We start from the raw sequence: 12099 nt of genomic DNA, 5'->3' as shown, positions 1-12099 counted from the left end.
AGGCGATATGGGCACCCCAGGTGAGTTTACGGTTCTCAGTTCCTATGTGCTATGACAACTTATTTGGAGTAACTTTTCTTTGTGTGTGAGCATGTGTGTGCAATGGAGCTTCCATGGCCACTAGGAATCAGGACAATAAACTTATACAGGTGCTCTAATTATGCCATCATTATGTGAAATGGGGGCGGGAATCAATAGTCTAAATGCTGAATTGTTTAGCGTCTGATATTAAGCAACAATTGTTGTTAAGGAAGAGATTAACATTGGGCACACCTGCCTAACAATTGTGGTACTATCTGAGATGTAAAGAGTTCATAAATTCTTATATTATTGGAGTGCTAGTTATATATAAGTGCACTGAAAAAGAGAAGAGAAATTTGGATTTTGCAGGTAGGGTGCTTAAAATTAGTGGGGAGGAGAATATCAGCTGTTACAACAGAACACCTTGATCATTTTCTCTGCTTCCCACTGTGATCAGTTGCTGTACCCGTATTATGCAACTTGATCTGTTTTGTCAAGTCTGAACATCACAAGCACAATGAGAGGTACCTTCAAGTTGACTTGCAGCAATTTGCAGTAAGGCACTTAGATTGCCTTTGTATTAGATGATACTCATTGGAAGACGAGATGGAAAAAAAGCGATTACTGACAGATTCCTTCACTAAAGGACAGATTGGTCTCTGCAGGGGAGTAGGCAGAATGTAGAACTCAAATACTGAAAATTTAATATATGATACTAGACTTCATTTTAAATCAAATCTGGGAGTGGTTTTCCGTAGTAGAACTCAGTGTTTGATCCCCACATTCTTATTTTTAAAACTTACCCTTAAACTGATGCTGTTTCAGACCAGTTCTTCTGGTTATTACCACAGTTCATTGAAAATGTGAAATTTGAAACAACAATCAAAACTTGAATTCAGATATTAATGCTGATTTCATTTCAGCTTCTCTATATTTCCCTGCATGTCACAAAGTAGCAGTGTATAGCTCTTTTTAATGTCATTTGTTTCGTTTTCTAAAAAGAAAAATAATATCGTTTTAACAGGTATTCCTGGCATCCCTGGGCGTGAAGGGCCAAAAGGACAGAAAGGCAGCATGGGTAAGCAGATCAAAGAATAATGAGCAATTTGAGTCAGAGGTCAAGCCAGAATGCAGGGCCAGAAACGCTAGATCTCAGGTAGACCTTGTTGCTCAAGCAAAGCTTCAACTGTGACAGGAAGCCCTCTTATACTTCCAGCCCAGGAGGAGCCAATGGCCAAGTCAGTCTGGAAGGTTCTTTCCCAAGAAGTCAGTGACACTGCTTGCCTTATTAGGTAGTATCCAGCAGTTCCTGATATTTTCCTGAGAAGCTGCAGAGAAATGGCTCAGCACATGGGGCAGCGGGCAGCAGCTACTGACACAGGGGAATTTTTTAGCTCAACTGAGTAGAATGTGGCATATGTTGGGACCTGGATTCTAAGGTACTGGTTCTCTTCAGGTGAAACCGGCATGGAGGGTCCCATGGGACAAAGAGGGCGAGAGGGACCTCCTGGACCTCGTGGAGAGCCTGGTGCACCTGGATTTGGACAGAAAGGTGACAGAGGTAAACAATACTTTTGTGTCTTGCTTTCCTACCTACCATTGTTGATCACTTCAATGAATATTACAAAATTATTGTGGGAAGGGAGGCCCTCTTAATAGATGTTTTTCTTATGACAGTGGCTTTCAAACTTCTGCTTTCAAGCTACACTTGCTACTTCAGCTTGTCTACCAAAGAATGTCTGACAGGAAATCCTGTGCATTGCAAAGGATGTGATACTTGGCAATGACTAGGACTTTTGGAGCTCTGTTGCCCCACACCAACCCCAAAACACACTTGACACCCCTGTGTCTACTATATATTGCTGGGGAAGTTCTGTAGTAATGGTCAAGTTGCCTTTCAGGGGAACTTAAAGGTACAGGGACCCCAGACCATTAGGTCCAGTCATGACCGACTCTGGGGTTGCGGCACTCATCTCGCTCTATAGCCCATGGGAGCCGGCGTTTGTCCGCAGACAGCTTCCGGGTCATGTGGCCAGCATGACTAAGCAACTTCTGGAGAACCAGAGCAGCGCACGGAAACGCCGTTTACCTTCCCGCCAGAGCGGTACCTATTTATCTACTTGCACTTTGATGTGCTTTCGAACTGCTAGGTTGGCAGGAGCTGGGTCCCAGGAATGGGAGCTCACCCCGTTGCGGGGATTCGAACCGCCAACCTTCTGATCAGCAAGTCCTAGGCTCTGTGGTTTAACCCACAGCGCCACCCGCGTCCCCTCAGGGGAACTTACCCAGATAAAATTCCTAGGAACCCCATAGTTTGAAAAACACTGCCTTAATATTGTGCATGGGTATGACAATAACTGTGTCATAAGCTATGCTTGGATAGTTTCAACAGTTGCATAAAATGGCAGCAATACTGTTGTGGAAAAGGCAGTAACAGTCTGGTATTTTTCCGAATGACATAAATGTAAGAAAGGTTGGGCTGAGAGATGAGTTTGTTTCCCAGTAATGTACTGTCTGTTGTACTTTAATTACTCATTAATCAGCGATACAAACAGGGCTGGGGACCACAACTGCATGTCCCTCAGATGCCAAGTAAATGGGGCTACCAGCCCTTAGTCATTCATATGAGTAATGGGATACAATGAAACTACAATGGGAGTTTGTTTTGTGGCAGGGAAAACAATACCTTATCTGTGTCCATAGAACTCTGGTTCCTACAGAATGTGTCTCTCTGCTCATGGTGTTGAGGGGTGAGGTGATGAAAGAGAGGCTTGGAAAACACTACTCAGCTGCTGTCCCCCAAACACTACCTAACTGTAACCTTATATTCTGAATGGGGTCACCTGACTACCTCATAGACTATGTAACCAACCCCGCCAACCACATCGGCATCAACAGGGTCAGGAAGAGAAGCATTTTCCTGCTAAGACTGAAGATAATAACAAATAGACTATGTAACCAACCCCACCAACCACATCGGCATCAACAGGGTCAGGAAGAGAAGCATTTTCCTGCTAAGACTGAAGATAATAACAAACGTCAGTGCTGTGTAGTTGGTCTTCTTGGTTCAGGGCCATGAAACCAAGGAGAAACATGACAGAAAGAATTAGGCTTCAGTAGGTTACTTAATGGATTTCTCTCACATTTTACTCTGCAGGTACTCCTGGCGAACCAGGACCTCAAGGTCCCCCTGGTACCCCAGGTTCTGTTGGTCTCAAAGGTAAATTTAGTCACTAGCAAGGAAAAACAACAAATAAAAAACACACAAATAGAAAAAGCTCAACTGTTATCTGTGAAGGAAGCATGAGTTGCAACAGTGAGGCTGAACGCATTAATAGTACTTCACTTTTTTACCCCTTGGCTTTATTGTGATGAAGGAAATATTTGAGGCTATTCAGAATAAACTGGGTGTATATTTCAGAATACAATGGAGTAGTTCTTAGTTATCCTCTGTTGTTGTATTTACATACACAAATTCTCTGTATGGTCATTGATGTGTTTTTAAAAGAAATCTATTTTTATCCTAGACCGTAGTGTAGGCTAAGGGTACTTCTAGATGCATCTAATATTGCAAACAGGTTGTTCAGATATTGCAAACATGCTGTTGGCAACTGGTTTCTTTACCTATAAATGGTAAATCCAGATTAAATGGGGGGGGGAATAAAGGCTGGCATTTTTTATGCCAACCATGTTGTCTTGGTGCTACAAAAAGTTGCGTGCATGAGATTGCAAATGTATTGTTTGTTCATCTTTAAATCACATAATTCCTGAGCAGTTGCAATGTTTCCTTTTCTAGGTATGATGGGTTCACCAGGTCCCCATGGCCCTCCTGGTAAGTATCATGTTCTCATTATGTAGTTGTAAAATATAGTAAACCCAGGTACTGTAACTGGCAGCATCTGGTATATTGCTTCTCCTGGCTGAAAAGTAGTAAAACTATACAAAAGAAAAAAGAAAAGAGAGAGCTACAAATAAAATATGTCATCCACTCAATTTTCTGCTTTTCAGAAACTTCATATTTTATGTGCTTGACCCTTATTGATTTTACTTTTCTTTTTAGGTCCTCCTGGGCTTCAAGGATTTAGAGGTGAAGCTGGTATCCCAGGTGGTAAAGGTATGAATCAGCGCCCAGAGCCCAACTTATCTGTTTCAAATTATAGGAGAGAAAATAATATATGGTTCTTTTCTGCCACTATCTATTGAGTACCTATAGCAGATAGTTGAATCCCTATCCCAAGGAGGACGTGGGAGCACCTCTTGACTGAAATTAAATAATAAAATGAAGAATATAAGTAATTTAAATGGTGAGGGTAACAGTTTTAAAAAGTGGGTGCATGCATGTGTTCATGGAAAAATAAAGAAGAGAAAGAGAGAGTGCCATGTTCAAAATTGCGTGTATTTTTTAATTTGCTAGTGAATTGACATGTGTTGGGAAAAGGCATTTGGATATCATTTGTATATCATTGGGAAAGGGCCTTTGGATATCATTTATTTATTTACTCTTCTCTTTACCTAAAAAAGCTCCCAGCTCATAAAATGAATAGACAAGGCAGTCTAATCCAGATTACATTGAGCATTAAAGATATTTGGGGTGCGTAGAATCCTCCCTTAGGAGTTTGACAGATGCCCTACCTTAACTGTTCCTTTCAGTCCAATATGGATGAATGATTTTACTCTCCAATCTTTTTGCCCCAATTCCATTGTGTCTGTGTGTTTTTAGGTGAAAGAGGAGCTCCAGGAGTACCTGGAACCAAAGGTATGCTGGATTATAATATGTGATTCCTCAGTAGCTATCAGACTCCTATTTCCCCAGTCACTGGGGTGTTCCTTATACGTTGCCATGATTATGTATTTTGCTTTGATGGGGAAGTTTCAGTGTGAATTAATTGCATAATATCAACTTTCCTTTTTGTGTTTTCCTTTTAGGAGATCAAGGGGAAAAAGGACCCCGTGGTCTTACAGGTATGTAGTAAATTATCAAGGATTTTGAAAGGACATCACATGAGCATCCATGCTTGCCCATGATGACTAAGAGGTGTGCCTGGAAGGTTGTCATCCTTGAGGACAGGCAGGAAGTGAGGGGCTTTTCCCTAGTTCTAAGGAGAACCATGGGCTCCCTCCATTCAAAAGGCAGAAAACCTGAAAGATCAGGAAGGTTTTTTCTGGGAGCATCAGCGATGAAGCAGTTCAGACTGGGAGCTTATGACAGGAACTAAGACTTGGCCACTTGTTCTCACCCAGGTCTTGATGCTCTGACGTGATCTCAAGAGAAGCACCTGCAAGAATTGCATGTTGTATTTTAATCTGATATTGAAGACGGTTACATAGTTCACCTCTTTGGTTCTTATACCAGCAGCAACCCATTAAAGCAGAACTGTGCACCTCATTCTAAGCCATTCCTCTTTGATTTGCAGGTGAACCAGGTTCCCGGGGACTACCTGGACCTCCAGGTGAAGCAGGAGCTAAAGGATCAGTAGGTGAGTGAAAATATATAATATTGACCTTTCTGGAAGATAATCTACTTCAAACCACTGTCTCTAGGACTCTTGGATCATAAGATTCAGAATAAAAGTCAACCTGAGGGACTGAAATTTAGCTGCCTTCAAAAGACAGAAAGCATTTATTTTTTTAATGCAGTTCGGTGTAGGGTCCCTTCCAACTCTACAATTCTGTGATTCTATGTTCTTCGCTGTTGGGGGATGCAAGAGGTGTGACTGGCATATGTGCATGTTTTAAGTCATATGTGAATGATCTCTTTGTGTCACTTAGTGAAGGCTAGCATGTCTTCTGTACACTTGATCATTGATAAGATTATATTGGCCCAGTTCACATGCCACAGTAAACCATGGTTTATTTGAATGAGCAGTGTGCTGTTGTATGCTGTTCAAAAGTTATCTTGGTGCTGCTCCCCTGTTCTTGATGCTGCTGCTGCTGCATTGGATTGAAACAAGCCAGAGTCTAGTTTGCCATGCAGTCTGAATCCAGGTTTGTAGTTTGTTTTCCTCAAACAAATCCTAAGTAGTAATTCAAGAACCAACTGTGGCTACCACTTGCGGGGTTCTGGCTTTGTTTATTCACAGTGAAGCGGCAGCAGAAATTTGGGGTGAGTGCCATGGGCACTTTTAAGCACTGTACACCAGCACAATACCTGTTCACTTATGTACTATGTATTTTTGAAAGTTGTGCATCTGTTCATTATGCAGTTGAACACTTCTTAAGATATTATAGTGAAATTCTGCATGATCATTCCTGAGGTCAAGGAGCAGGTTTTCTTCTATGTTTGGATATAATTGGATGCCATTTTGAATCAAAGTGGTAGGCTGAAACTTTAAAAAAGGCACTGATTTTTGGATTTCATAGAATTCCTGAACATTGCGAGGAATGCAGCTACTAGTATATGATGTACATTATACAAATATACCTTCAGCCAAATGTACTTGAACTTTAAACAATTAGCTATCTTCCTCTGTATGGCTTTGTGTTAAGTAACAAATACATATGATTCTATGATACACCGTATATAACTAACCAACTCTTTTGTCTGTATAGGTCCACCAGGACCAGATGGACGGCAAGGCTCCAGAGGTAGATGATTGCTTTCTGTTTCTTTTCATGATAGATCAAAACATGAAAAAAAATAACACCAAATGGGTCTGGACATGGATTTACAATGTTCTACCACCATAATTTTTTATGACGGTGGTGTATCTTGCATAGCAACATCTTCTACCAAATCTCATGGGGCTTAGCTTGCAGATCTCGAATATAGCATTGCACACTTGGTTGGTTATAGTTTTGTTTTTATCAGTGTATCACCTTAATGTTTCATAGCAAGCAATTCAGAAATAAAATAAGTAATTAAATGAAATAATAGCAGCAGGTCTGAGTAGCTCTGAATTTCAGTGAACATTGCTGTTGCATAAAATGAAAGTACTAATTGTCCAAACAATTATTTCCTAGGAGAGCAAGGTCTGATGGGATTGCCAGGCCCACGAGGCCCACCAGGACCTCCTGGAGATGCAGGGCAACCAGGTAATAAACCAAACACATTTATTGGTTGTTAAGCAAATGAATAGCCCCTGGCAGGTGTTCTTGTTTTCATGTGGAGAGTGCCCTTTGCCACTGAAAAGTTCTCTTCAAACTGAGGAGCAGAGGTGGAACACCGGGACTTAGCCTTAGCCTTGAAGTAACATCAGGCTCCCCATAGGAAGGGGAGCAGGGAGGCAAGAAATAGTTAAAAGGGGAAAGCAAGTAGCTTGGTTCCCATGAGGGAAAGTGAAAATCCTGGAGGTAGTTTTGGGATAGGAGGATAATCTTAATTCATTCCTTTATTCATTTTGCCCAAAGTCATCATTCAATGAGGAGACTGTTTGCAAGCTGGTTCATATTCAGCATAGAGACTTAGGAAAGGAAACTGTACCATTATGGTGGCAGAAAAGAGGAGGCGGGATGTGTAAAGAACTTCTATATCAGCAAAATGAAAAAGGAGGCCAAAAGGGAGGACATTGCAGGTACTGAGGCTAAAAATGACAAACACATGTAGGAAGAGTTAAGCAAGTAGGTGCAAAAAAGGCAAGGGCTGATCATAGATGTACTGAAAAGGACTAGGCAGCAGTGGCTTCCATTTGGGATGCTGTTGAATCAGCTGAAAAGGCCAGGTTCTTACTTGCTGAAACTAAAGACCATGGTTGTAAATTCTGAACCTCTTCAAATGTTTGCTATTGTTTTCCTAGGTCTCACAGGACTTCAAGGACCACCAGGTAAATACACTGTGTATGGAAAGAGATCAGCATTAAGTACCTTCTAAACACTGAAAAATGCTGAATTTGGTGCAGCAGATAAGGAAGGTTCATTTTAGTGGGAAACAATAACTGCTTAATGCACAGTTGTCCTTTACAGTGTGGCAGATGTAACCACATGGAGAACTGGTCTCCTGTCATACCTGGCTATGGAAATTTAGATAAGTGGTGAGCCTGGTAATTCTGGGATTACCACATAATTAGAGGTTACCTGTTGCATGTTATCTTAATTGGATCTTCTTTAGTTGTACATTGCCTTGTGAGGGCTATGCCCTAAAAGCGGAATATAAATGGCATTAATATGCAAGCAAGCAACTGAATCTCATAGAATTGTAGAGGTGGAAGGGATCCTGAGGATCATCTAGTCCAACATACTGCAATGCAGGAATCTCAACTAGATTTATATGTGACAGATAGCCATCCAACCTCTGCTGAAAAACCTCCAAGGAAAGATAGTAGGACTGTGTTCCACTGTGGAACAGCTCTTCCTGTTAGAAAGTTCTTCCTGATGTTTAGCAGAATCTTCTTTCTTGTAACTTGATCCCAAATGGTTTGGGTCCTAGCCTGTGGAGCAGGAGAAAACAAGCTTGCTCCAGCCTCCATATGACAGGCCTTTCAATATTTGAAGATGGCTATCATATCTCCTCTCATTCTTCTAAACATACCCAATCCCCTCAGCCGTTCCTCATAAGGTTCGGTTTTCAGACCCTTTATCATCTTGGTCACCCTCTTCTGCACACATTACAGCTTGTCAATATCCTTCTTGAATTGTGGTGCCCTGTGGTTACATCTACCAAGTGGTGCATTCCAAATGATCCATTCCAAATATCTGAGAATGGGGGTATAGATTGCACTCCAAGTACTGGGGGACTGATATGGATGGACAGAAAGGTGTTTGCTTGCATGTTTATGAAAGAATCTGCGTCCTTTGAAAACAAATTAAAATGAAAGAAAAGCAGGCTGCCTTTTGCAATATCTGGGAAGGGTATGTGAGAGAGAGATATGCCTTGCAATGAAGGAACTTTGAATACACAATTCTTTATGGTCCAGTATTATAGCATTCTCACACACACTGTGATGTACGGTATTTTGTATACTGAATTTTCATTTTTAACTCTGCAGGACTCACAGGCAATCCAGGCCGACCAGGAGCTAAAGGTGAGTAGAGATGAATATTGGATGTGCATGTTTTCAGTAGAAAATGCTCTTGTTCATACATTCAGACCAGGGCAACACTGCACTAGCCAGGCTATTTAGTCCCTCAGATTGTCTAAGAACCCCTCTGCTGCACAGTTAGCCTGCACACTGCCCTCTGCTCTCTGTGACTTCCTGTCTTAATCATGCAGAGGCTCCTGTTTGTGCGATTCCCTGTTCCTCAAAACAAAAGCAGGTGGAAAATCATTCTGTTCAGGACCTTAGGTGTTCTGGTGTTAATATGGAGGCCTCTATTACCTGCCCAAACAGAGGGACTCATGCCCTTTCTCATCATACTACTATTACAGGTCTATGCAGCTTGAATATATGAACCAGGAAAAGGTGAGGAGTAGAAGCAAATAATTGCCCCTACTCTCTGCTGTCAGCTACAAAAGTCTCACAACCTCTGGCTTTGGATAGGGATGATGAGAAATATGGAGTACTACTGATTGCTCATAGGGCCTTTTCTAGGGTTGCATATTTCAAAAAGTGAAAATCCGGATACAAAAACACAAAAGTTGTTGAGCCATACATCAACAATGCACCCAAGTTTTCCCAGACATTTTAAACAATTTTCAGAAATTCCGCCAGGATGCTATTTCCGAAGGGCAAATCCTGGCTATGTCTGGGAAATTTTGGACATAAGGCAGCCCTATCGTTTCCAATAAGAGATGCATACACTTAATTCTGACAATCATTTGGGGCAATTGCCATTAGAGCCACTTTTGTGCCCTTATACCAGCAATTCCCAATCTTACTATAATAATCATCATTTCGCAAAGTATTTAATGGCACAGATATATCATGGGTCATAAACATGTTATCACTGAAGCCCTGGTAACGTCTTTCCCTTTCCGTTCCTTTCCTGTTTCCTCAGGTGAACCAGGCGCACCAGGCCGGGTTACTACTTCAGGTATGTATCACTGCTGTAGCAGGAAAAGTCCCATGCCTGATAATTGTCATACTGTCATGGTGCCATAATCTTTCTTCACAAAGTGATTTATGGAACTTTTTGCTGTTTCAGATGGTGCATCAACTATTTCTGTCCCAGGACCTCCAGGTCCACCAGGGGCTGTTGGTCCTCAAGGCCCACCAGGTGTTCCAGGTGAGATCCTTTTTTAATTCCTTGCCCTTTTTATTTGCTTTATTCCTAATATTTCTCCATATGTAGGGATGAGGGAGAAATCTGTTCAGTTTACATTTAAAGCTGAATTTTTCAAATACATGCTTTCTCAAACAATATGAGAACCGAAACATAGCCATCCTTTGAAATTTTCAATTTTGTGATGCAGTTCTTCAACCACCTAATGTTCACAAAATGCATATGTTTTAAAAAGGTTTGCATAACAACCCATATATTCATGAAAATACCTAACATAAAATATGTTGTATGGGGATAAATTGCTTGCACAAATGTTTATGTTAGTCAAAACGGCAAATTTGTTTATTAGGAGAAATCAGCACTAAACTGCTGAAGAATTATGAGGATTTTTTAAAAGAAAACCCTCAAACTGCTGCAGAAATGTTGAGAACCAAATTTTGAATAGAAAAATGAAAAACAGAAAGAACTGAAATTTACAGATCTTTCTGCTTTCATTTCAGTAATTGCTCTCAATATGGACTTTTACAGCTGTCTGCAAAGACTTGCTCCCTACTTGTCTCTCATTATATGGCCAATGTTGTGTTGAAAAGCTGAGGATGGGTTTGGACTTCTGGCTGGTGCTTATAGCTTGAGAACCTCGTGTAGAGGAAACACACACACACACACACACACACACACACACACACACACAAACACAGATACTATTATGTATTAGCCTTCCTTTTGCCATGGTGATGTATGGTTTTGCCACTGCTTAGTGCTATTTCTTGCACTGTAGCTTCAAAAAACACATGGAATTGGAATACAACAATTTTCACACGATAGCATCCACATTTGTGTGAAGTGATCCCCAAACTTATTCACCAACTGGAATCTATCCCTTTCTAGAGAAGAGTACACTCCTTTCTTTCTCAAATTAGCATACCTGCTGTAGCTGGAATTGCCTACCAGGACCTTTTCATTTAAGTACCTTCTGTTTTCTCTACTCAATGAAACAGAGATGCTCCAAAAGTGCATTCCAAAATTAAAGGGTGTCTTGGTGGGAAGTACAAAGAGAATAGGACAATGGGAGAAATCATTTGTTTCAAAGCTATCACCCACTTGACAGTTGTGTACCATACCAATGGCTATCAAAACCTGTTGAAATTTTAATTCAGCCTTTCAGGCAGTTATATTATTTGTAAGTTTCTACTCCATTTATCAAGAGGAGCTTCATCCACTAAGTGGATCCACTAAGTGCTTTATCCACTAAGGTGATCTAACTTTCCCCCTTTTCCCCCTAAGGTCCTATTGGCCCAGCTGGACTTCCTGGATCTCAAGGTAATACATTCAGTGGAACTCCATCTTTGGATTCCTTCCTTTGTTTTCCAGTCCCTGTCATCACCCCTTATGATGTGTTTTTCCCTGTGCTCCACTTTAGCTCATCTTCTTTCAGCCTCTTCTGAAAGTTTCAGGGAGGTCACCACCCTGAAACTCTGCAAAGCACCTCCTCCCTGAAACTCTGCTTTTCTCCATAGTCTTTCTGCACCAGCCTAGCCTTGTTTCCCTCCCCCCCTAAACACGTTGCTACTTTCTCCCATCCTTATTACTTGTCTATCATGCTGTGTTTCCTTCTTTCAAACTGCAAACCCTTTGTGCATGGATTTAATTGCTTTTGTTCGACAACCAGCTTCCATAAGCTTTCCTGCTAATTTCTGTCTTGCTGACATCTGTGGTGCGCTTGGTGGAGATGTGGGGGAGAGCCTTCTCCAGGGCCATGTCTGAGCTTTGAAACACCTTGCCCAGAGAGGTCTGCTTCACCCACTTGCTGATGTTTTTTCACTATTTGGTGAAGATCTTTATTTTCTGACAGGTGCTTGGCCTGCTGAGCTGATCATTGTTTTATTGACTCTCTGGAAAAAGAGATGGTTGGGTTTTTTTGTTACCTTTTTTTGCCCCTCCATTCTTTTCTGTTTGCTAGGCTTCACTGTTTTAATATTTGCT

At 41.3% G+C, this 12099-nt stretch overlaps 1 protein-coding gene across 1 annotated transcript in view; it reads left to right on the top strand.

Moving 5' to 3' along the window:
- Positions 1-12099, top strand: part of COL17A1 (collagen type XVII alpha 1 chain) — a 59447-nt gene that overhangs the window by 27818 nt on the left and 19530 nt on the right. The window contains exons 20-35 of the mRNA XM_077930211.1: positions 3-20; positions 1046-1099; positions 1478-1582; positions 3179-3241; positions 3818-3853; positions 4082-4135; positions 4742-4777; positions 4948-4983; positions 5436-5498; positions 6571-6606; positions 6982-7053; positions 7755-7781; positions 8943-8978; positions 9892-9927; positions 10039-10119; positions 11401-11436. Coding sequence (XP_077786337.1) covers positions 3-20; positions 1046-1099; positions 1478-1582; positions 3179-3241; positions 3818-3853; positions 4082-4135; positions 4742-4777; positions 4948-4983; positions 5436-5498; positions 6571-6606; positions 6982-7053; positions 7755-7781; positions 8943-8978; positions 9892-9927; positions 10039-10119; positions 11401-11436 — 789 coding nt within the window. The remainder of the gene's footprint in view (positions 1-2; positions 21-1045; positions 1100-1477; positions 1583-3178; positions 3242-3817; positions 3854-4081; positions 4136-4741; positions 4778-4947; positions 4984-5435; positions 5499-6570; positions 6607-6981; positions 7054-7754; positions 7782-8942; positions 8979-9891; positions 9928-10038; positions 10120-11400; positions 11437-12099) is intronic.

The sequence above is a fragment of the Podarcis muralis genome, chromosome 6, assembly GCF_964188315.1.
Source record: "Podarcis muralis chromosome 6, rPodMur119.hap1.1, whole genome shotgun sequence".
Lineage (NCBI taxonomy): Eukaryota > Metazoa > Chordata > Lepidosauria > Squamata > Lacertidae > Podarcis > Podarcis muralis.
Note: the sequence above shows the minus strand (reverse complement) of the source record. Positions and strands in the feature narration are given on the sequence as shown.